The sequence below is a fragment of the Trachypithecus francoisi genome, unplaced genomic scaffold (assembly GCF_009764315.1).
Source record: "Trachypithecus francoisi isolate TF-2019V2 unplaced genomic scaffold, Tfra_2.0 Lachesis_group1, whole genome shotgun sequence".
NCBI classification, from domain to species: Eukaryota; Metazoa; Chordata; class Mammalia; order Primates; family Cercopithecidae; genus Trachypithecus; species Trachypithecus francoisi.
The window spans coordinates 84,059,967-84,086,861 of record NW_022681454.1 but is presented as its reverse complement, the minus strand read 5'-3'; the positions used below and the strand labels follow the sequence as shown (position 1 = coordinate 84,086,861).

Here is a 26,895-nt window from a genome sequence, read left to right as displayed (position 1 = left end):
TAGAGTGTACAACAGATTAAAAAAAATACTAATATTGCTATACTAGCTTATTCACCTGAATTCCCCTCCTATGTAAAGATGGCAGATAATAACCGAGGCTAGGCCTGTATTGGGCCTCAGGAAAGGGATAAAATCTGAAACTAGAAATCGATCAGAACTTCTCCATTTCTCATTGTCGTTCCCATCCATCAACCTGCTTCATTCTTCTCTTTATAAAGGTCAGCTTCTCGGTCTACATGACAAATAGCTTATGCACATGCCCAAGCTCTCAAGTTAAAATTTCCCACAGAATTATAATTTCTTTATTGAAATTCAGAATTTCTAGAAGGTAACTAGTTGTCTCTACTTAGATCAGATATTTTCTCCTAGTCTTATCAACCATGACTAGGGGTGGAATCACTCACATTTTGTAAATTTGGCAACTGGGGAAATAAGTAGTCATTATGTGCATTATATTTTATGGACTATGAAATTCATTTCTTGCCTTATTCTTATTTGCCCCTTTCATCTTGACTCATTCACATACCTGTATTATTTTATGAAGTTGTACATCTTTTTTTAATTTTTCTGAAGCTGGCAATCATTTCTCAGAAACACTTGATATCTTTATTAATTACATTTAAGCTGGCATCAGAGAGCTTAGTTTCTTTGATACTCAGCTTGTTCTCTAGAGATTCATGTCACTCATTAACTTAAAGGTAAATCCAAATAAATATAAGCATCTATTGCACAAAAAAATCATTTCAAGACTGTGTGTTAACAAGTGCCTAGCCCTGTAAAGATGGCTCTGAGCCAAAAACTTAGCTATCACAGAAGCAGACTCTGTAACCATACCCCCCTTGAAATGGCTGTTTTGTTTGCCTGGGTTATGTACTAATTCAGAAGATATTTCTTGAGAGCAATAACTATGAGCCAACCATCAGTTAGATGCTAGGAAGCATCAGTGAATAAAATATAATTCCATCCCTAAGGGAGCCTATACTACAGAGGGAAGATATTAAAGAAATAAGTAATTTCAATAAATGTGATAAATGCTAAAATAAAGGTAAGCTGAAGGTGCTCTAAAAGTGCCTCTTGTATTGTGGGGTGAAGGAATTATTCCAGATGAAAGGACATCTAAATTCATATCATCGATTTAGGACTAAATGAGAGTTGGAGAGGAGGCATAGGTAGACAGTTCAAGCAGGTTTGGGACAAAGAGAAAGACAAGTAGAAATGCCAAAATATGTATTTGAAAGTCATTATGTGAGCATCTGAGAGAATGCTTATGAAGAACATAGTCCTTTGAATAAATGACAAATAAGATTTTATGGCTATAAAAGAGAGTTCAAGATAGGGAGAAAAATAAGGGATGTGGCCAGGCATATAAATAGATCATAAATGGTCTGAAAAAGCATGTTGACAAATTTGAATTTAATCCCGAGAGCCATGGAGAGCCACTTAAGCAAAGTAGCGACATTATTAGATTCTTGTTTTATAACATGATTACTTCAACCCAATGTGAAAAATGAGTTTTGAGGGGTAAGTGAATTGAAGGCAGACAAATGAGTTAGAATTATACAGTTATTCAGAAGAGAGTGGATTGTGACCTAAACCGAGATCAGTAGGAGTGAGGGGGATATGTCTGAATTGAATTTAGAAGTAATAAATGAAGGAAATTGGTAATTGATTGGATGTGGGAAGCATGGATAAAGGAAAAACAGACAAGATCCAGGAGGATACCCTGTAAATGCATGACCAAGATGTGCCTGGGATGTGAAAAGTAAATAATTGCCACTTGAATCGGTGATTTGCAGTATCCTTTTTAGCACTGTAGGTATATTGTGAAACAAATGTTTCTTCTTTATTAATTTTCTTCCACTGAAATTATTTCTGCAATCATATTTACCTAGTCCTCATGAAAAGGATGATTTCTTTGACCATCCTGCTTGGAGTCAAAATTGTGGATATATTTTTCATTATAATGAAATGTGAACCCAATAATTAAACTAAAAATATGCTGTGAACTACATGCAGAAAGTTTGTACCAGTACTTTTAGTAGCAGTGTCTGGTATGACTTTTCTATGATACTGTGAAATAAGAACAGGAAGCTAAAATGCTTCCTCCACCTAGTGACTGCCAGGTCAGAACAGAAAGCTGAGGGTATCATCAAAAATGATTCCACATTTTCTCTTTTTATTTTATAGTACATATATGTAATTTTACTAATTTCAAAAGTTTATTTTCTTTTTTTTTAATTATACTTTAAGTTCTAGGATACATGTGCACAACGTACAGGTTTGTTACATATATATACATGTGCCATGTTGGTGTGCTGCACCCATTAACTCATCATTTACATTAGGTATATCTCCTAATGCTATCCCTCCCCATTCCTCTCTCCCCACAATAGGACCTTGTGTGTGATGCTCCCTTTCCTGTGTCCAAGTGATCTCATTGTTCAATTCCCACCTATGAGTGAGAACATGCAGTATTTGGTTTTCTGTTCTTGCGATAGTTTGCTGAGAATGATGGTTTCCAGCTGCATCCATGTCCCTAAAAAGGACACAAACTAATCCTTTCTTATGGCTGCATAGTATTCCATGGTGTATATGTGCCACATTTTCTTAATCCAGTCTGTCATTGATGGGCATTTGGGTTGATTCCAAGTCTTTGCTATTGTGAATAGTGCCGCAATAAACATACGTGTGTATGTGTCTTTATAGTAGCATGACTTATAATCTTTTGGGTATATCTCCAGCAATGGGATGGCTGGATCAAATGGTACTTCTAGTTCTAGATCCTTAAGGAATCGCCACACTGTTTTCCACAATTGTTGAACTAGTTTACAATCCCACCAACAGTGTAAAAGTGTTCCTATTTCTCCACATCCTCTCCAAAACCTGTTGTTTCCTCACTTTTTAATGATTGCCATTCTAACTGGTGTGAGATGGTATCTCACTGTGGTTTTGATTTGCATTTCTCTGATGGCGAGTGATGATGAGCATTTTTTCATGTGTCTGTTGGCTGTATGAATGTCTTCTTTTGAGAAGTGTCTATTCATATCCTTTGCCCACTTTTTGATGGGGTTGTTTTTTTCTTGTAAATTTGATTGAGTTCTTTATAGGTTCTGGATATTAGCCCTTTGTCAGATGAGTAGATTGCAAAAATTTTCTCCCATTTTGTAGGTTGCCTGTTCACTCTGATGGTAGTTTCTTTTGCTGTGCAGAAGCTCTTTAGTTTAATTAGATCCCATTTGTCAATTTTGGCTTTTGTTGCCGTTGCTTTTGGTGTTTTAGACATGAAGTCCTTGCCCATGAGCAATGTCCTGCCAGCAGTGCTGACTCCAGGCAGTTTGCAGGTTGTATAAAATGTGTCTTTAGTGGTGGCCTTCATTTTTTTCTTTCCCTTTATTATTTTCCTTCCCTTTTAGGACATTCTGTCTCAAAATGTCAAGTGTTTCTGAGGATTGCTCTATCTTGACAGGAGGAACAGGCACACACACATACACACAAACACTGCTAGAGGGATAAAAGACTGAACTTATTCATTTATTATTGTGGTTTTACCTAGAATTCTAGAAATCCTGTGGGTACTGCATGGCACTTTGATGGACAAATGTTTTGGAGGTGCTTCGTCATTCAACCCAACAAGCAATCACCTGTCTATAGCTGGATAAGATTGATCCTGTACCTTGGTATTTGTATCTGTATATTCAAAAATAATCTAACATTCTCTTTTGGTCACCACATTCTAAATATTCTGTTTAAACACTGATTGGGTGTTTAATAATAATAATAATAGTAGTAGTAGTAGACTAGCTCACATCTGTTGAAAAGCTTAATACATGTCAGGCCTCCCTTTTGCTCCTTTAACCCACCGTGATTGCTCCTTTTGTGTGGCCTGGAACTAGCTATTGTCTTTTTCTGGAATCTCACCGAGAATAGAGAAGTTTTCTGTCTTGTTTATTGTTGCATCCTCAGCACCTAAAACTATCTCTACTCCAAAATATGTGCTGAATAAGTATTTCTAAATATATATATATATTATATATATATATAGTTTTCATCAATGGTATTTGATATGTATTTATTGTTTCTCCTTGATCACACTAAAGGAAGGGGGCATGATAAATTCTATATTCTGCACAGGACCAGAAATTCAAGAATCTAAATGTACCAAAATGCTATTGATAAGTAGAAATGCCAAATGATAAGGTTGACTGAGTGACTGATAATGTTTGTGAATATCCAAAAATATATATTAAATTTGAAAGAACAACTTTAGGAGGTGTGCTATTTTCCTATGGTCACCCTAATAAATGACCACAAAGTGTCTTAAACCAAGAGAAATTTATTCCCTCTGAGTTTTGGAGGTCAGAAGTTAAAAATCAAGTTGTCAGCAGGACTGTGCTTCCTCTGAAGTAACTGGGAGAAAATCCTTCCTTGTCTTTTCTCATGGTTCCAGACATTTCTTGACTTGTGGCTACATGACTCTAATCTTGGCTTTTGTCCGTGCATCACCTTCTCCTCTTTTCCCTGTGTGTTTCGCTGTGTGTGTATGTCTCTTATAAGGACATTTGTCACTGGAGTTGTGGTCCACCTGAATAATGTAGAATGATCTTATCTCAAGATCCTTAACTTAATAACATCTGCAAAATTCCTTTTTCCAAATAAGACTACATTCACAAGTTCCAGAAATTATGACATAGGCATATCTTTTTAGGAGCCACAGTCATCTCACTGATAGGAGGCCTCATGTAAAAGAGCACAACTTTGGGTTTGGGCAGACCTGGGTTCAACACCCAGCTCAGACATTTGAAATGATCCTTTGTAATCTCTCTTAGCCTTAGTCTGTGTGCTGTTACACTGATTTTATGAATTTCTAAGACGGCTATGTAAAATAATGTATATAAAATGAATATCATGTTGTCTGGTCCAGGATTAATTCATCTTGCATAATCAAAATTTTATACCAACTGATTTTACAGAACTGCTGCACAGTATAGTACCTATAGTCAACCATACTGTATTATGCACTTAAAAATGTGTTAATCAGGTAGATCTCATATTAAGAGTTTATATCACAAAAACAAAAAACAAAACAAGCAAACAAAAAAATCCCAAAAGGACAGAAGAAAACTTTTGAAGGTGATAGATATGTCTACTTCCTTGATTGTGGTGGTTTTACGGGTATATGCAAATGTCCACACTCATCAGACTGCACGCATTAAATATGTGCTGTTTACTGCATATCAGTTATGTCAGTAAAGCTGTCTTTAAAAGTGTCTGATCAATTGATAATATTCAAAAATGTTAATCCCAATTCCTCTTCACTTTGTACGCATGTTGAGCGACATTACTTAACTAAGTCAAAGCTTCCTTCTGGATACTAGCTGTAACTCTTGCAGTATTTTCATGGCTATTTTTCTTGTTGAAATCTAATGAATCCTCTTACTATTTAATCTTATAATAAAATTCATCAAGTAATATAATCTACAACTAAATACAAAATAAAGCCCTTTAGAAATTAAAACTGGGTTTCTATTCTTGTTTCAAATCAATGTTCATTTCATAATATCTGGAGAGAGTTTAAAATGAACAGAGTTGACCATCGTTCCCTGGTATTGTTGAATGGATAAAACTAAATGGATTATATGTCTTCTCAGACATTGTATTGTTTTTAAAGTTTCCATAAAATACCAGCGATGCTTGCCTCAAGTCCTTATTCCGACAATGCCAAGCATCTCACAAGATAGCCTATACTAAGGACAAAATTATTGAGGAGGAGGAGGAGGAGGAGGAGGAGGAGGAGGAGGAGGAGGAGGAGGAGGAGAAGAGGAAGAAGAAGAAGAAGAAGGAGAGGAGGAGGAGGAGGAGGAGGAGGAGAAGAGAAGAAGAAGAAGAAGAAGGAGAGGAGGAGGAGGAGGAGGAGGAGGAAGAGGAGGAGGAGAAGAAGAAGAAGAGAAGAAGAAGAAGAGAAGAAGAAGAAGAAGAAGAAGAAGAAGAGAAGAAGAAGAAGGAGGAGGAGGAGGAGGAGGAGGAGGAGAAGAAGAAAGGAAAATGTACTTAACTTATCAAACATTATAGCTCAACCGACCCTGCCTTAAACATGCCCAGAACACTTTGCCTACTTTTGGGCAAAATCATCTGGCAACACAGTGTGCTATAGAGTATCAGTTTTTCACCCTCGTGATTGTGTGGCTGACTAGGAGCTGTGGTGGGCTGCCTATGCCTAGCATTGCAAAGAGTATCATATGGCATATTTCTAGCCTGAGAAAAGAGCAAGATTTAGAATTTGAAGTAAGATTTTTACTGAATATGTATCATTTACATATCATTGTAAAGTCAAGAAATCATAAGTTGAACCATCATAAGTCAGAGACCATCTGTTCTGGTCTTCAAAAAATTATTTCAGTGTCATCAAGAAATTACACCTACCACTGTTTGATCAATCTATTCATCTATGCAAATATCTGATATTGTTAATGAATGCCTATTACATCTTGGACACTGTGCATGACATGGTATAAAACAAACACTGCCTTCAGAGAAGTCATAGTTCTAGGAAAAGATACAAATGTAAAACTAGAGTTTTATGCAGTGCAGTGCAGTATACTAAGTTTAATACTAAGGTATAGGAATAGCATGGAGGAGGGAGGAAGTATCTCTCCCTGGGGTTCCAATGCCTAACAGAGTGCTTGGCACGTAATTGCTACTCAAAAATTAGTTGGTAGATAAAGAAATGATTGCCTTGGGGTAACTGTCAAACAGTAGGCATGTCTAAATCATAAATATTGAGATCCTAAGGTAGGTACTCCCAGACTGTAAAGAGGGTAGATGTGTTCCTATTATTTTAGTTGATAAGACATAGAAGAGTTTGTAAAAACTGAAAACGGTCCTAGCACCCACAGAGCTGGATTTCATTGGAAACTAAGACTTGACTCAGGATCTAGCATTAACTCTAGAGATCTTCATGCACTGAAATAACTGTATTTCCTTTTTCTACCATTCAGGAGGCTCAGCTACTCATCTTTGCGTTATCTGGAAGCATTTCTGATTCCTAGCAGCTATTGCTAGTCTTCTTTTGTTCCTACATACTGCTTCCTCTCTGTGTGCCTTTGTTTCTTCTCCATGCTGCTAATTGTGCCATTTCTGTGTGTCTAACCTTCAAACTCAAGAAGGAGTCTCTATCTAGTAGAGCTGATAGATAATGAGCAGAATGAATATTCTAAGCCAATGCATAGCCCACTGCCCAGTCTATATAAATCCGTTCTCTACATCAGAGCATTGTGGCTAGCCCAAAAAAGTAATTTGACCAATGTATGGTCAAATATGTACAAAAAATGTAGCTGTAGGCATGTCATAACTTCAGAGGGGTCTTTCATATACCAATCACAAAAGTGGTAATGTGAGAACAATTGAGAAAAAGCAACATCTTGCAGTGTCCCTGAGTTATATTTGCAGTGGTAATAGCTACTATTTGTTGAACACATAATGGTACACCAAGTGCTGTACTAAGCTCTTTATTACATTATTTAAATTTCTATTTAATGGATAAGGTAAATGAACCCCAAAGAGGTTAAGTTACTTGGTGACAGAACTAGTAATAGTGAAAACTGGAATCGAATTTAGATTGATTTGACACCAAATGTTATACTCTCATCATGATACTATACTGTTACAGTTTCTAAAAGCACAGCACAGCAATGGATTTTAGGGAAACCATCACAGCTAACAGTGTGTCATGCTTGCCTCAGAAAGAAGGTAATCATATACAGAGAAAAAAACATGCGACATAGGCTACACCTTTGAGAATATAGAGTTGGGAAATTGATGAATAGTTAGATAATGACTACACATACCAAGCAGAATGTATGATGCTATAGTAGAGAGACATTAACAAAGTAACAAGCTGTAAAATAATAGGAGGTTAATTTGATTTGGAGTGGGGATTGGGAAAGGCTTTGAATAAACTTGACTCCACTTGGGACATACAGATAAGTAGAATTTTGACCTTCAAGAACAGGAAAAAAAAAAAAAAAACAGCCTAAAAGATATGTGAAATGCAAGAATGTTAAGAAAATATTGAGCAGCTCTTTGTATCTGCAGCAGGTATGCCTGAGTGAGCAGTTAGTCAAGGGGGAAAAGATGTTGGAAAAGTAAGTTGAGCTAGATTATTGAAAACCTTTCTTGTCAAAGAGTCTGGACTTCCTTTTTTGGACTTATGGCAGCTACAAGCAATTTCATTCTGCCAAGCAGTTCTTTCCTGGAATATATATCAGTAAACCACACAAATGTTGCCCATAGTGACTCCACACTAAACCAGAGGATCATTTACATTCATGTGCAGTTGCAGTGTGGCAAGGCCACAAGTACTTTCAACTACTCTTGAAAATTGGGGCTTATGATTGCTGTTCAGAGTGTCTTCTCCAAATATTAAACTGTGAAGGGCACTGATTACACCCACATGCACAAACTTACACCCAAGAAAGAAAATGGAGACAGAGAGAGAGAGAGAGAGAGAGAGAGAGAGAGAGAAATTGTTCTGTGAGTACAGGGATTTATCTTTTATCTTGTGGAAGAAAGGAACATGACATAGCATGTCTATTTATAGAATTCTGAAAATGATTTATAGTCAGGTAATCTTGCAAAATCAGGGAAAGCATATATAACAATGAATATTTAAATGCAAGGGGAACTTCACATACTTCTGAAACCAAGGTATTTTTCAGTGGCAACATCAGAAGGGGACTGGCTCCAACAGGATGAGAATTGTTACCATAGCAACTCCCAGGCTGACTCATTCATAGATAACTCTTTAAACTTGTGACATGAGAGAAATTGCTCGAGGATTCTTAACACTGTACCAAAATACACATTGCTCCATGCAGATGAAAAAAATGCATTAGCACAGCCCTTTTTTCCTTCCTAAAACTCTCCATTTTATTTCTATACAAGGTGTCTCTTGTCCTTCAGTCTCTCCCACCTTCAGGATAGGGAAATGGGCACAAAGTGTGGAAGATTGGAGGGAACTCAAGCTGCTTTTCAAAACTAAAATTCTATATTATATTTGCAGATATCAGCCCTTGCTGATCCTTGATTTCCACTAGCACCTGAGCTAGGATTCAATTTTCTGTATCTTCCAGAATTTACATATTTTAAAAAAAGTTTGCTGAGCCAGAAGTAAGCAAGTCAACAAGACAGGAGAACATAAAGTACCAGAAAGTAAAGATAATAAAAGTCTCTCTCTCTCTTTTTCTCTTCCTCTCTCTTTTTTTCTCTCTCTCCCCCTTTTCCTCTTTTTATTAGTCACGATAATGTGTCTTTATAGAGCAACAATAAGATAAGTTTTCAGGCTTAAGTTCCCTTTGCTGCAGTAGAAAAAAAGTATACAAGGAAATTGACAAAATAGGAAATGACAGTATAAATGGAGACAGGAACAGATTTTCTAGGCTTAATGAAAGCACAGACACTGCTCATTTAGGATTTTGAAGAACCCTTAGGGAATTCCAGGCCATTCTCAAATTAATTCCCCAATAATGACATGAGAATCAATAGCATAATAATTCTCTGTGGAAGCATCTGTCAGAAAATGTAAATTTCAGGACAGTCCAAGTTGTCCTGGAAGGAATTATGCACACTGAGATAACAATTGTTGATCCAGGTCAATCTACTCATTTTGCTAGAGAGAAGAGCTCACTTTTGGGGATTTTTGTCTTGCCAAAGATCTAAAAAGCTACTTTTCTAGATCCTCAGGTTCATTCTCAGGAAACCTGGTTTTCTGCATGACTTTTCTTAAAGGCAATATTTTTAGAAAAATTTTTAAATGATGTAAAGCTTAGAATGTGACAAAATTGATACCTTTTAAATGTCGTAAAGAGAAATGTGTTAGTGTGACTACTCAGTTTAATAGGAATTTGACTGGCTGAATGGTAAATTATTTAGGGCAATTTCTTTTTCTGGGCCACTTTTGTGGCTGATGCCTATCTTTGAAACATATACCTCCCCTAGAGAGTGGTTAAGGCACATTTAAAACGTATTTAAAAAGAAATTTTAAATACATAAGATAATATAGTCTAAAAGTGAGTCTTGCTCATCATTTACATCTTGCCCTTTACCATTTATATCTCTATTTCAAACACTTTAAATTAACATCCAATGTTTCATTCCTATAAATTCTGGTCCTCCTTGAGTGCTTACATTATTTTCTTCATCTCCCATATCTGCAGCAACCAATTTAAGTCCATTCTATTTTCTTTCTTTTTTTTTCTTTCCTCCTTCTTTTATACAACCTCATATTTTTCTGCCTTCTTTCCGACTAATAGAGTGTTTCACCTCCACTACTATTTTTAATTTTTTTCTTAACTGGGATGTCTATCTTTGGATTTTCCTGACTCCAATCCATTTATTGACTTATTCAGCAAATAGTAGTTTGAGAATCCACTAGATGGCAGGCCCTGTTCTCAACACTGAAGATGTAGCAAGAGAAATATCCCTTTGGGAAGCCCAGGGTCTAGTGGAGGAAATAAAAGAGCACCCAGCTAATTTCCACACAGAGCAATGCAGGCCATGATGACAGCATACTGTGGGAGCACGTAGGAAGGGCCAATCCCAGACTTCCTGGCTCCTGAAATGGGAGAAGAGAGTGTAGTTCCATTTCCACTCTAAGGCCTGTTCAAAACAATTTAGCCACGTAAAGGCAAAGGGGCAAGACAGGAGGAATCGGTGTTCCAGACCAAGAAGATTTTGTAGCAAGACAAGAGGTATGTTGGAGGAACCAGGAGAAAACCAGGGTGGCTGGATAATAGAGTAAAAGAAACAAGTAAGAAGTGTGACTGTAGAGATAAGATAGAGACAGAGGAAGGTATTGTCTGCCCTTAAGAAATTTGTATTTTTATTCTCATAACATTGAGGAGCTACAGCAAATTTAACCTTGGGAGCAACATGATCATATTTGCAGTTTTTTAAAAATTGAAATATCACTTTACCTGCCGTATAACAAATGGATTAGGGAAAAGCAAGACTAGAAAGAGAAGGATACTTAGGAGCTTATTATAGTAAATCAGGTGAGAAGTGATAAAGACCAAACTAGATTGTAGCAGGTATAGACAGAATAAAGAAACATTTTACTGAAGCAGAAATGCCAGAAGAGAAAAAGAGTCAAGAAAGACTCTTAGGTTCCCATTTGGTCAATGGACTGTTTGATCGTACCATTCAATGAGAATCAGGGTGGAGATAGAGGACCCGATTTAAAGGTGGGTGGGCATAATTCTATTTTGGGCCAGAGATAGTTCCTTTATTCGGCATTCTGTCAGCGTGGCGCTGGGTCATAGGGGCACCAGCCCCTTCCCTCGATCAGTTTATGCTCATCCTTTATCCTAGAGTCGTCATACACTCACAATCTAAATTAAGAGACCTTTAACCTCTAAGCACATAGCAATATTTGACTTTTATCTTACTGTCTCTTACAAATAATTTCTAGCAAGGAAAATGTAGTTGCTACCATAACTAATGATTAATGAGGTTTTTACTCAGAAGTGGTAAAATACTTTGGCAGACTTTTTAATGTGAAAGCCATCCTACCAAAAGAAAATTATTCCACTCTCCATACTCCTTAAGGATTACCGTGGAACAAAAATGCTGACTTTCCCTTGGCTAACATCTGAAAAATTGTCCAGGGCAGTGATGAATGATTGATTTGTATATAGTATCAACCACACACAGAGGACATCATGGCAGCAGCATTCATTAGCATCGCCGACTGATGAAGGAGAATTCATGGATAAAACATCAGAGAAAACTGGAAAATCTACCCAAGAACTGAATGTTAATTATTAATTGGCATCCATAAAAAAGCAGGGCAGAAATCAGCCTTGAGCAAGAGGTAAAAGCTATGACCTAGGAGGAAACCCTTTTGTGCTTGTGGTACATGCCTAAACCATTGCACGTTATGTGATATAGTGGAAAGAACTTTGTCCATAGAGTCAGACAGACCAGGGTCCAAATCACAGCTGTGATATTTTTGAGAAGAATCACTTTGGGCATCCCTTAAACTCAGTCTCACCTATCAAAGGAGGTTATTAACTCCTACTCTATATGGTGGTTTTCTATTGTTATAAACAATATAACATATAGAAAGCACCCAGTAAAGTGCTGATCATATAATTAAATGTTCAGAAACAGACAGAAATTATCGTTAAGTATTTAGGGATCCAAAATTGATAATTTACCCAAAGAGAATGAAAATATATATTACGAACTGCATTGTTCTGTAACATATTTTAAGCTACTTCATTTTTCTTACTTATTAAATTATAGTTTTTAAAGTTTGTTAGGACTATTACATACAGTATTTCAATTGATCATCCCAACAGTCTCGTTAATAGTGTTTCTGCTCATCACACAAATAAGGAAATTGAGTTTCAGACTATTTGATAAATTTTTCTCTATGATCACAGGACTAATAAGCAATGAGTCTTTAAATTAGATTCCAAGTCTCCCAATTCCTAATGTCACATGTCATTATTATACTGAATGTCTATTTTAGCCAAAGACTTAGTTGATAGCTGTTTGTTTTCCTATGCCATTAGTATGGAGGTTTCTTTCCTAGTTAGGTCCAGTCTATATCCTTAATTCATTTAGATGTGTATGCTTGATACTGGCCCAAGGATGATTATAAAGTTACATCAGAGGAAAATTAAGGTTATCCAAATTTTTGCTTTAATATTCTCAAATATTTTTTCTTCACTCACAAAGACATTTCTAGAGTTTTCTTTTTCTTCTTTTTCTCATCATGAGGTATAAAGTAACCAAAAATCCTTTTCTCCAGTAGTGTCTGCCAAGACACTTCTAGCCAGACTCAGTCAAAGACCAACAGAAGTTCGAACAGATGCCACTGGAGATGGCCAATATGGATATTTATGTGGCTCTTTGCTTCTGTAAACCTGACTTTAAGGCCTTACTTGAGACTTTTCACACATTTGGGTTTAGCTAAATATTTAGAAAATGATAGTTTCAAAGGAGCAGGCTATGGTTTTATTTTATTTACTTTAGTAAATTATAATATTGAGCTCTAGAACATGGCATCATGCAAACAAAAAAATGTAATTTAGTACTAGTAAACATGCTTACATACACACACACACACACACACACACACGGGGTTATTTCATATTGCATGTTTGGTGAGCATGACAAAAGCCAAGCTATCTATGAAGTGAGCTGAGATAGAATATGAGAATCCATCTCACACGCACACACACACACACACACACACACACACAGAGATGCAGAAGAGATTTGTTGCAAAATTGTTTTAGTTGTAAAAAACCTAAAACAACCGCAATGAGCATTAATAGAATAATGATTAAATAATTAACAGTATATTCATATCATACTATACTATGTAGCTATTAAGTAAAATGAGTTATATTTCTACTCATTTAATTGGAGAATTTCTGTGCTGTGTCATTAAGAAAAGAAAGATTACAGAAGTAAATGTATACTATCTTTTCAATACATGACAAAAGCCATGTGGGTGCGTGTGTGTGTATATATATACACACACACGCACCCACAATGTTATAAGCATGAGCAAAAATACACAAAATTGCCTACCACTAGGTAAGTTGGTTAGAGAAAGAAAGTAGGATAGAGGAGGTGAGGTGATAAGCAATTAACAGACAAAAATAAATAAATGACTAAACAAATAGCTGTGAAAAAAAGAGCAATGCATGTGATTAAAAAGTCATATATAGAATGATTTTTTTTACATAGAAGGAGAAAGAAAACCACCACCAATAGAGTCTTTACTGGAAAGGTAACTGAAAGCTCTAAGGGATATCAGAACTGTTTGATTTTTGGAAGGAATATTACTGAATCCTTTTCCACTCTATTTTAAGTCAAGAATTCCTAAAACCTCTTTCTCCTCCAACAAAAGAGTACAGACCTAGAATTCTTCCTATAGGCTTCTCCCTTTTAAGCTCTGTACTTATTACAAAATCACAAATCATAAGAAAAGACTACCTTCCAAGGATAGAAAATGATACATGAATTTCTTCATTTCTTCAAAGTAATGTGAGTTTTGATAGAATCTTGATTTAATTCAGATTCATATATCCTTTCTCAGTTTAGCTTGCTTCATAACTAGCCTCGCTTTCTTGGGTTACCAGGCATACCACATACTGGCTACCATTCTGGTCATGTAGTCATAGTCCACCTAAGCATAGTCAGCCCAAACCACCATATTCTGAATATTCTGTTAGATCTTCCATGCATCTGATTTTATTTCTGCTCTTATTTAGATATTGAGAAAAATGGAAACACTAATATCCTATGAATCTCTGGAACTAAGGAACTTACACAAAATCTATTGTGTCATATGCCATTATGTGGTTTTTAAAATGCGAGTGGTTTATGAATCATTATCTTGATGAATTAACTATCAATTTAGTATTTTTTTGTTTTGATTATTGACTAACTTGTAAATAAGCCTCAAAATTTCACTGACTAGAGATCAATTTTTAAAACTTTAGTACAAGTAGCCTTGTGCTATCAAACTGATGACAGTAATTGCTGGAACCATCAATAAAATACCATTTTGACATATCTCAAAATATATTTCTTAATATTTTGTATAAAGTCACTATTAATTCATTTCTAAGGAGTAAATTGTTAAACTTAATTTTATTTTTGCCATATGCTTTTGTCATCTCCTGGAAATCTATCAATTCTCTATGTTTTCAGGAATTATAGACTCATTCATTTTTGAGTTGTTAGAGGATGGAAATTCTGGATTATTAATTATTTTAGTTATGTGAAAGTACCCATTTATGTTTTATAAGGATGAACAATTTTTCAGGAAATTGGAATGTAATAAGATGATGGCACTAACACACTTATTTCTGATCTTGAGTGCCCCAAATACATGACACCACTTAATTCATATTCAACTGATGCATTTGATCATTTGCTATCCACTGTACACTGTGCCAGGACCCTGAAAGATAAACTTTGCCTTTCAGGAACTCAGAATCTAGTGGGACTGAGAAATAATTTTAAAACAATAGGATAAGTGCTACAATCAAAGTAAAAGAGAGTTGTGGGAGCTCAAAGGAGCGAATGACTAATCCTAGAATCCAGTTTCCCAGGGCTCTATCCTCTTCTCACCCTATGCTGTCTCCATGGTGAGCTAATCCATTCCCATGACTTCATCTATCACTCATGAGTCACATAGCTGTGTTTTTCCTTGAGCCCTGTCTTCCTATATTCTGACCCATAACTACTTATTTGGCACCTCTATGGGCATGTGCCACTGACACCCACAACACAAACCCATCTGAAATGAATAGTCATCTTCAGCCCCCAATCTTCAACTCTTCTTATTGTAGTCTACCTACCTACTCAGGTCAGAAACCTGGTGGCCATCCTTGCTGCCTCCTTCTCCCTAACCTCCCATATTAAAAGGCCACCAAGTGCTGCCTCAAATAACTCACAGCTTTTCTCGCTTTCACCTTCCTTTTAGTGGTGTATTAAGTCAATTCTGATTTATCTATTCTCTAGGCAAATGCAAGTGCTTACTAAACTGATATACTCCTACTCAATCATCTCGTATCCTTTATTAGGCAGATGCTAGTAACGAAAAGTGGAACCATTCTGAGTTCTCTGAGTATTTGAAGTGGTGGGAACTTCATGCAGGGAGCTGGTTACACGGGTGGTGGAAGAACTGAGAAGCCTGCAGAGGACAGTGGAAAAGCTTGGAAATAAGCAGTCTCTCCTACTAGCCTATGAGTTCCTTGAGGCAGAGAATGTATACTAGTCAGCCTTTATATCTCAGCATCTGGCAAAATACAATCATTTAAATATAGTAAACAACCATTAAAAGTTGATACAATGAGTTAGTCATTCTAACAAGCTAAATTATTTTGACTTGGAAGTTTCTAGAAAATTTTCCCTACTTGAGGCCCAACATTTCACTATATCTTACCATGGAAACAACAAAAGCTATTTGAGCTTCTGATTACTTAGATTCTCGAATGAAAGCCATTTAGGCTGTCACTGTGTGAAACATAAATTTTATATCTATTTAAATAAATTGGGTTCATCATCAAACATAGGTTTTTCCATTTTTTAGAAAAATTGATCTTTATAGTTTTAAGAGTAGATATTAGATTAAGAATGCTAAAACCCTATGCTATATGAGTACAGGCTCAGAGTTTCATATAGTGAGTCTCATGCCACGCAGTTCATTTTATTGTAATCCATACTCCAGTTGGCATGTCAGTGTCATATGTGCCCTATGTATTAAAATGTGTTCCATGTGATTTTCTTAGATGATTATCATTTGGTGTAGCATCACAACTACATGATTCTGTTCAGTCATTGGACTGATTAATTTCAAAATTGTTCAGAACACAAAACTAACAAAAAGTCTGACTACACAGATGGGTAGACCAAATGGGACTATTTAGGATGCGACAAAGGTAAAAGAAGATTATGTTCTCTGAAGCACACACTAGGCTACAGCTGGGAAAAATCAATAATAAATAAGAATATGCGCTTTAGCAACAATGTTAATGAAGAATGCATGTATTTTAAAGGTATTATAACAAAACAAGACTAAGGAATAAGCACAACAAGCACGTATTAATAGTTAACATAACACTAGATGATGTAAAGATAAAAGATTAGAAATTAACAGCAAACTTGAAGGATACAATGATGAATTTCTGCTTTAGAATGTACTTAATGGTGACAGTGAAAAGCAAAACATTCATTTAGACAGAAGGTTCTATTAGAAACCGATGTTTTGTGGTTGATCACAATTACAGTTCAGACCATTTTTCACTGATTGTCTTTGTCACATACAAATTATGGGTGTTTTTTTTTCTTATCCTAAGGAGCTTTTCTTGTTACCAGCATATATACTAGTATATATAGGTGACTTGTCTTGGTAATTTATTTTCATTGTGTTTAATAGGGAATTGTTTTGCTGGCAAGTAAATATGTGTTTCTTCTCTTCCTTGCTGTCTTGGTTAATAAACAAAACCCAAATCAAATATTTCTCCCTTTCTAAAAGTCGTTTAACATCTCTAGGTCTAAGATTTCTCAGCATACCTCCAATTTTTCAGTTCAGGGAGGTGGGCTAGATGATTGTTTGAGGTTTCCTTGGCCTTTAATGTATGCAATTATTGGTAATGAGATTCTGATTTGTATGTTGATGGGCATCATTACTACAACTTTTTCTGGTTGGAAGAAATAAAGATGGGAGTAAATTAGCACAAGGAAAGTGGAATTTGGTGTAATGATACCAAAGAGAGATCACAAGGAGCTAAAGCACTGAACACGTTCAGACTTTGGGAGAACTAGAAACAGAAATAGAAAGTCTTCGTCAATCTGTTCATTCACTCTCTAACAATAAACTCTGCCCCTTATGGCTATCTTCTGCATTTTTCTCCACTTTCTTTCTTTCTCTACAGGCTAGCTTCCTCTTTTGATTCACAGTCTCTCCTCTCTTATAACTTCATAATAGCAGTGCAGCCCTAATTCTTAGTCATAACCTTGCACTTGGTCCCACAGCTCCTGCCTCAGATCCTTTGTCGAACAAGCAAATTCCTGAGAAAGGACTCTGATTGGTCCATCTCAACTTTTTTGAGCCAGGCTTATGTTTATTGAATGCCTGTGAAGCAACTGTTCTTGAATCAGGTATCTACTCCTATTCCAAAAATGGGAGGAGAGCAGCCTCATGTGATATAGAATGTGACTCTGTTCAAGCAGCAGGGATTACAGGCAAGCAGTCTCCATCACAGAAGAACTGTGGAAGTCATAGGCAGTGATGCACATTTCTACTCTAATAAGTCTTTCCAGGGAAGCAGCCCAAGTTTTACAAAGGGCAGATCTCAGAGCTCAGCTAAACTGACATGAATATTTTATGGGGAACAGAAGCTTGTACTTGGGACTCCTTATAATATATATTAAAATCAATGTAAGATAAAACATAAATGTGAACAAGAGCTTTGGTTCTTTCCCCAAAAGATATACACACATATTACAAAAATACATGTAATACCTTTCTTGAGAATAGTTAGAAAAGGAAGAATTGCTTGAACGATCCTTTTGCATGGATGCTCCATTACTAGATGCTAAAGCAATATCCTGTCTCTTTCCTAACATAATCTGAGACGTGCAGATTGTGGGGTCAGAGAACAAGGAACCCTCCCTTTTGCAGCTCGCTGTGATGTCTTCTTAGATCTCATTCTAGTAAAACACATACTTTAACATATTTTAACAAATTTGCCTTACTGCATAGCTGTTTTTCCTATTCCAAATGCTAGATAATTAATGGATTTTAATAAAATGGTTTCTTACAGTATAAACCGTCTTATGCCAGCATTGCCTAGCATAAACTTTTGAAGGATACATTAAAATCTCCAGATAAGCATGTTCATATACATATTTTTCATGATAAACAATGGTAAAACATTTTGAAATCTTTTACTCATACTTAAAAGAGATATTTTCATATATGGCAGGGTTTCTCAACCTTGCCACTATTGACATTTTGAAGCAGACAATTCTTTGTTGTGGGGTCCTGTGCTGTGCATTGTAGAAAGTGAAGGAGCATCCCTGGTCTCTACCCACAGATGCTAGGAGCACACCACTAATCTCACTGGTGACAACCAAAACTGTCTTCAGACACTGCTAAATGTACCTAACATGGGAGGAAGAATCAGCCTGTCTTTAAAACTATAAATCTAGGAAGAATGTTACCTTTTTTCTCCAAAAGAATGACTTTTATTTAACATGATTTTCTTATACTGTACCTTTAATCATCTCTAGATTAAAAAAAAAAAAAAAACAAATATATGTTGTTCTGAGGGCAGGCACAGTGGCTTACACTTGTAATCTCAGCACTTTGGGAGACTGAGGCGGGCGGACTACCTGAGGTCAGGAGTTCAAAACCAGACTGGCCAACATGGAGAACCCCCATCTCCTAAAAGTACAAAAATTAGCCAGACGTGGTGGCAAACGCCTGTAATCTCAGCTATTCGGGGGGCTGAGGCAGGAGAATCTCTCGAACTTGGGAAATAGAGGTTCCAGTGAGCCGAGATCATGCCACTGCATTCCAGCCTGAGTGACAGAGCAAGACTCCATCTAAAAAAATAAAAATAAATAAAAATAATTTTAAAAAAATGTTTTGGAGTTTATTGAGCGCTACTGGTTTGGTATTGTCCATCTTGCCTTTCCTCAATGAATCGAAATCTGTCATGCCTGAATTAGCCCAATTAATTTTATTAGTAAGCTCATATCCATTTATCACATTAACTTACCTCAGTGTCAAAGAATTCCCTATGGCCCACAGTTTCTAAATATGTCACACTTTCTCTCAAGAAATAGCTTGCACACTTGAGAAAGATGGTGGAACACTTGTGAACACACCTAGAAGGAAAATAATTTTAATGCTGTTGGCCAAAGAGCATTAATTTCTTTCTGAAAAAATGTTCCATCTTCTCTGGAGTGCTTGCACTTTGGACTAATGAAGAATTAACAGGAAACTGGTTGTGTAAGAGAACAAAAATACAATTTAGAGGCTTTCTTTTCTACCTAAAAATAGAATCCATCAAAATGAAGTCATAGGCTTTATTATATTCAAATGTCACTGTTAACCTTTATATTAAGGAGTGGATAAAAAATTGTTTAAAATATAATAAGTAGTTTCTCTGACTTGTAAATGATAAAAACTTTCATGGAAAATTTGCCCATCTCACAAGGTTTCTGTGAGAACAAATGTTATAATAGATATGAAAGGGTTATGAGAACCGTGAGCACAGAGCATGCCACAGGAGAAGGGAATTATTGTCATGCATGCGGTTTTACATAGATTGTCGAAAAAGGAAAAACTGGTGTATTTTGGTACTTCCATAATGTTCATTATTATCACCACAATTATCAATATCTTCAAAAAGGTTTTATTAAGGTTATTAATATCATATGTCTGGATTTTTATTTATCATAGAATCAGGTCCTAGATTAGGCTGCTAACCCTAGAAATGCATTAAAAGACCAGGTGTGAAGGATACTTGCTCCCCCTTACCTACTTGCAGATGTAATATGCTAGCATATGTTCATTTTCACTGGATAACTTCTATTGCAAATCGGGTACATTATTGCTTGAATTTATAACCATGATATAATTTTTACTCAATATTTATTGAAAACAGAATGAGTTGTATAACAAAGATTTCACCACATGGCATGTAGCTCTTTCTCTACAGGAAACAAAAATAGTTTCCAAAGAGGAAAGGGGAAACGTCTACGTGCACACACACACACACACAAACACACACAGAGGTCTAAACAGGGATTACCCATGTTTTCTCCTTTCTGTTCTCCACTTACCACACTAGTAAGTAAATGATAATAAATGCTATGTATTAATATAGCATTTATCATTCAGTATTATTTTGCCATTTTTAAAGTTGACAAAATTGTATATATTTATTGTGTACAACATCATGTTTTCAAATATGTGTACATTGTAGAATGGTTAAATAAAGCTACTTAACCAATGCATTACTTCATATACTTCTCTTTTGTGATAAAATTTACTCCTATCAGTTTTCAAGATAGTCCCTTATACTTTATGATCATATGTTTTCCCCATCGCATATTAAAACTTTATTGAAAATAATTGTGGAGCAAGGATTTTGCTGCAGGTTACATTGTGAGGAATCCCGTGTGGGACTCATAAGAATCTGGATGCTAATGAGGAATTGGTATAAGCTGGCACGTGTATTCCATTGTTGATCATGCTGACTGCCATGGCAAAATTTACACTATGACTGTGGCTGATATTTAATTTTCCTATACTGGCTGAATTATAAACAAGAACCCAACACCAAGACTTAGAATTCATCACAATTGTTTATTTTCATGGCCAACAGAGTCCATCTGCCTACAAATTCTTTTATAAACATCTTTTTAAAAATAGAAATGCTCATGAAAATGAGCATATACACTCTAAGTATTTGGAAGTGTAACACTAATTTGTACATAGCAATTAAAAATTTTGAAGATAATTTATTTGTTTAGCACGTTATGGTTTCTAAAGTACCTTAACTTTAATTTTCTCAATTGATTCTCACAAAAAGCCAGTAAAATGCTATTTTTTCATTTTAGAAATAAGGCAAGTCAGGTGCGGTGGCTCACACTTGTAAGCCCAGCACTTTGGGAGGCTGAGGCCAGGGGAGCAGTTGAGGCCAGGGATTTGAGACCAGCCTGAGCAACACAGAAAGACCTGGTCTCAAAAAAACAAAAAGAAAAAAAGAAAAAAATTAGCCAGGTGTGATAGTGCATGCCTGTAGTCCCAAGTACTTGAAAGGCTGAAAGATAGGATTATTTGAGCCCAGGAATCTGAGGCTGCTGTGAGCTAGGATGGCGCCACTACACTCCAGCCAGGATGGCCAAGTGAGACTGTCTTTAAAGGACAAGAAAAAAGAAAAAAAAAAGGCATCTTAGGTACAAGAGATTATGTCAGTTACTCATAATTAGGATTACACATGGTAGAGTTTAAAATCAAGCAGTTTTGTATTCTAAACCCATAATCTGCCCAATTCATTTTCCTCCAAAAAAATCACAATATTAAGAACTTGTAGATGATGCAAATGAGAATGGCAGTAACTGAGAAGAGGACTGTAGGTAGCCTGAGGGTTATTATTTTTTTTTAATACGAAGGTAAAGTGGAAGGAGGTTTTATATCTTTAAAATGGATACTGTGGGACTAATAGTCAAAGTGAATATCCTTTTGCCATTGAACAAGAAAGAATGTCTTTAAATTATTGGAAGGTGGCTTCTGAATAAATAGTATAACTGTTCTTCAATATGGTTAAAAGACCCTGGAATTCATTGTGCAGAAAGAATATTGTTTTATATTTTAAGATTTTCAGAAATGCATAATATGCATTTATATTTATATGCATAAATATCCATTTGGAAGTCTAGATGAAGTGCAGTTTGCCCAGATGTTAGACATGATTCGAATCATTCTTTGTCCCAGTGGTATATATAACAGTGGTAGTACATGAACACTGTGCAGGAGGTACACAGTGTATTCTTAATAGTCACTAAGGCATTCACAAAGTCACTATTGCCATATGAATGTCTTAGAAAAACTTTCTGTTTTTATTGAGATTCATGTCAAAGACTTTAGGATTTTACTGCTGCCAATTTATTTTCCTTTAATGGACAATCATACTTTGCATTAACAGAGTTGTTAAAAACAGACAATAACTAATGTGCTAAGATCATTATCTGCAAGACCATTCCTTCCAGCAGCTTGAGCTGTTTCTAGTGATACCAATATTCCTGTCTCTAACTGCCAGGGGAAACCTAAGTAGAAAGAAAAAGTTCAGGGGGATGTCCTCTGTAATATCTTGTGAAAGTGAAGAAGCAAGCTTCAAGATCAATTCCAACTCTGAATTCACACCACTTCCTGAAATGAAACACAAATGTGGTAAGGAAAAATGTTGAATAGTGCCACCACTGAGGTTAGTCTTCAGACCAAATAAACATCTCCATTTGTATGTGCCTCATAACTACTTTTCAGGACCCACCCATAGATAAGTTGTAATTCAAAGAAAAATCCAGATAAGGGCAAATTGATAACCTTTATGTGTTAAACAGAGTAGTGTTCATTCAAAAGAACTTGTGGTTTGAAAAACACCCTTTCCTTTTAAGTGCATTCAGTTTTAGTTATTATTTATGAGGCATTCCTCTCCAAAACAGAACTATAATATAATATCCAGAGGTCAATGTTTGTGAACATAGACTCCTCTGTACAATTTCTCTTTATGACTTTACCCATGACATCATTACCTTAACTTCAAACTTTAAAATTCAGTTACATCTATTTGCTCTATATTGGTGGAAATGTTTGTATATACTCTCAAGTATAGTTCTAGTACTTTTATTATTTATTTAACTAATTATATATATTTTTAGAGACAAGGTCTTGCTCTGTCACCCAGGCTGGAGTACAGTGACATAATCCTGGCTTACTGCAACCTCTGTCTCCTGGGCACAAGAGATCCTGCTACACCAGCCTCCCAAGTAGCTGGTACTACAGGCATGCACCACCACACCCAATTAAATTTTTAAAAAAATATTTTTTGTAGAGATGAGGTCTCATAACATTCCGCAGGCTGGTCCTGAACTCCTGGGCTCAAGGGATTCTCCTGCCTTGGCCTCCCAAAGTGCTGGAATTACAGACATGATCCACAGTGCAAGGCCCCTAGTACTTTTAACCTGTTAGTTACCTTATACCTCTAAGTGCAAATTTTAATATATTCAAATGTAATCTTTTACAGGACATCCTACATGTTATCAAACCTTAGATGATAATGATAGTAAAATTCTTCTTCTGGCTTTCTTTATTTCACAGGATTATACACTCACCATGTATTTCCAGCAGTCTTGGAAAGACAAAAGGCTTTCTTATTCTGGAATCCCACTAAATCTCACCCTAGACAATAGGGTAGCTGACCAACTCTGGGTACCAGACACCTACTTTCTGAATGACAAGAAATCATTTGTGCATGGGGTCACAGTGAAAAATCGAATGATTCGACTGCATCCTGATGGAACAGTTCTCTATGGACTCCGGTATGTTGCATGTTTTAATGTTGTTGCTTTGTTTCATTTTCAACTTTTGGAAATGGGCAAAGGGAAGAGAAGCAAGAATATATAGATGAATATATAAATGGGGTGTCATATACTTATGAAGGCCTATTACTAACCCTCATGTAGTTAAGGGCTTATTACAAATTAATAGGCAACACATCAAAATTACCTACCAGTTTTGCCAAAGAAATATCTGAACTGTAAACTGTTATTATAGGATATGTAAAGTGGTGGCTGTTTATTCTTTGGTGTCACCTTTAGTGATTCTTTTGAGAAACAGATGAAACCTGTATATTCACAATATCTCAAATTTTCCTGTTATTTCAGAGTGTTCATAAGCCCCTTGAAATCCTTCTATGTACCATGAATACTAAGCTGAAACTCCAGTTACGAGTCAAAATATAACAATTAATGTCTTTAAATTCACCAATTCCCCAAAACAATATACAAGTGAAAACAATATATATCTGTGATGAAATTTTTAGTGGTTGGTTATTTAGTTGATAATTTTGGTCTTCATTTGCACAGTAAAATAATATCAGTTGTTCTTGGCAAAATGATCTTTGAAATTTGATAGCTTTGGTCTTCATTTGCACAGTAAAATAACATAGTTGTTCTTGGTAAAACAATCTTTGACATTTTTCCACTCTTTCTGTACCCCAAGGACTTTCAACTTCAGTTAAAAATATCTAAGTTAAAAGTCTTTGGGAGAAATGGTAAAATAAATTAACAGTTCCCTTGAGTCTATTGATAGCTACAACAAAAAGACTACTAATCCAAGATTGGTGGTTAATTATTAGTTATGGTTCATATATTATAAATCAATTGTAATTTTTCTGTTACCAGTGTAACTTCCATCAGACATGCCCAATGTGTAAAGGGATGAGTTACCCTTCTAAATTATCCTGGGAGAGTAAATCCATGCCTCAATTTAATAGGCTAATCAACCATGACATGTGTAAGTATATGGATTAGTAAAGAATATGTAAAAAGTTGATTGGTTAAAAAAAAGAGCAACTAGATTTTTTTTGACAAGAAAGAATGTGGCTTACATTGTCAGATTACAGAGTCTCACTTCATGAATTTCCCAAATTACTGCCAGCATCTACCAGTGGGAATAATACAAAGGAAGGAAAATATTTGAGAATCATGAAGTTGAATACATTTCATTTTACAACTGGGAAAACTCAGACAGAAAAGGGAGAAGTACCTTATACAAAGGAATAATAAGGTAATGGCAGAACTGGGACTAAAATCCATGTATCCTGATTCCCATGCCTGTGCTTTTCCACTCCATTGCCATTCAAGTGCACTTAAAAGTCAACTATTTCCAAGTTGTACGCCACTGCTTTAATTCCTTCTGAGCAAACCCAGTTCTTTGTAGCTTGTTGTCTAGCAAACAGACAATGACCTTTCCAAAGAGAAACACAAACCATTCATCTATTATCTGTGCCCTGCTCTTTTTTATGGCACCAATTTTCTCTGTAAGAGCCTCACAGTAGTTCTCATAACTTCCCTTTCTCTTCCTCTGTCTTTCCCACTTCCTCTTCCCTCACAGATTTGGTTTTCCTTTCCCTAGAAGTTATCAATATCCTGGAAAGGTCATAAGGTATAGCAGAGAAAGTATGACATCTACAGTCAGCGGACTGAGATTGGGCATAAACTCCACAATTTTCTGACTTATTGACCTTGAACAAATTATGTAAACTTGTTAAGACTTAGTTTTTCAGTTGTATAGTAAAGGGCTAATACTCCCTTACTCATTACTGGGACAATCTTATGAACTAATCAATATGACAATACATAGTAAGTCCTAAATTGTATTTCTCTAAAGTAGTTGTACCTTATATAGCCTTATTAGGTACTGGACAAACTGCATACCAAGGGTAGTTTTCTAACTCCCAGGGGTATCAGTGATTAAAATAGCGATAAAGTTGTTCAATTAAAAATACACTCATTGAGTGCCTAGTATGTGCCACACACTCACTATTTTGGCCCTGAGAATAACTTTCCAGAAGCTGAGTAGAAATTTTTCAGTGGACATAGAGCTGAAAACAATAGATACTGCAGACTCCAAGACTGCGGAGAAGGGGAGTGTGGCAAGTATTGAAAAACCACCTATTGAGTGCTATATTCATGATTTGGGTGATGGGTATAATAGAAGCCCAAACCTCAGCATCATGCAATATAGTCATGTTACAAACCTGCACATGTACCTCCTGAATCTAAAATTTGAAAGGAAGAAGAAAAAAAAAATTTGTCAGTGGAATGCACTTGGGACTTTGAGTCAAGAGACTTGTGGCCTAACCAGCTGGTGCCCTTCAGTAAGTCATTTCATCTCCCTGGGCTTCAGATCCACCAACCTTAAAAAAAGTGACTGGATGAAACTATTCCTAAATTTCATACTGTATTAGTCTGTTTTCATATTGCTATAAAGATGCTACCCAAGACTAGGTAATTTACAAACAAGAGAGGTTCAATTGACTCGCAGTTCTGCCTGGCTGGGGAGGTGTCAGGAAACTTACAACCATTGCAGAAGAGGAAGCAGACACGTCTTACATGGTGGCGGGTGAGAGAGAGAACACCAAAGGAGAGGAACCCCATCCTCACCAAAAAAACAATTCTCATGAGAATTCACTCACTATCACAAGAACATCATGGGGAAATCACCCCCATCATCCTGTTACCTCCCACTGGGCCGTCCCTTGACACCTGGGGACTACAATTTGGATTACAATTCAAGATGAGATTTGGGTGGGGGACACAGAGCCAAACTATATCACCTACTAAACCTAAATTCCATTGCTTTGTGATCCTATATGTTAGGGCATATTCATTTTAATTCCCCTGATGTAACATTTCCTAATCTAAGAAATGACAGTCTGCATTTTTCTAAGTAAGAGCCTTTTAAAGAATATCTGTTATTGGTCACCTCCTAAGCACACATACTAGAATATCCTTATCATATAACATATTGGTATATTTATAGTTGTATTTATTTTAGGCACGAGTAATTAAGAGAATCAAACTTCTTGCCTTAATCCTTTCCATCAGTCCAGCTCATAGTCATCATGAATGGGTCCATATATTAATGAGTAGGTTTTAGCAATCATGGGATCAATGGGATTTTCTGAATGCATTGGAAAGCCTTTGGCTAGGTATTCCATAATTGTAACAGCATATCATTAATCAATTTTTTGCTATATTCAAACTCAGTAAGCTCAATATGAGATATTA

The 26,895-nt window shown here is 36.0% G+C and overlaps 1 protein-coding gene across 2 annotated transcripts in view; it reads left to right on the top strand.

Annotated features, from left to right (window-relative positions):
* Window positions 1-26,895, top strand: part of GABRB1 (gamma-aminobutyric acid type A receptor subunit beta1) — a 402,336-nt gene that overhangs the window by 120,310 nt on the left and 255,131 nt on the right. For both annotated transcript variants that reach the window (XM_033214760.1, XM_033214759.1), the window contains exon 4: window positions 23,420-23,640. In XM_033214760.1, the coding sequence (XP_033070651.1) occupies window positions 23,420-23,640 (221 nt within the window). The remainder of the gene's footprint in view (window positions 1-23,419; window positions 23,641-26,895) is intronic.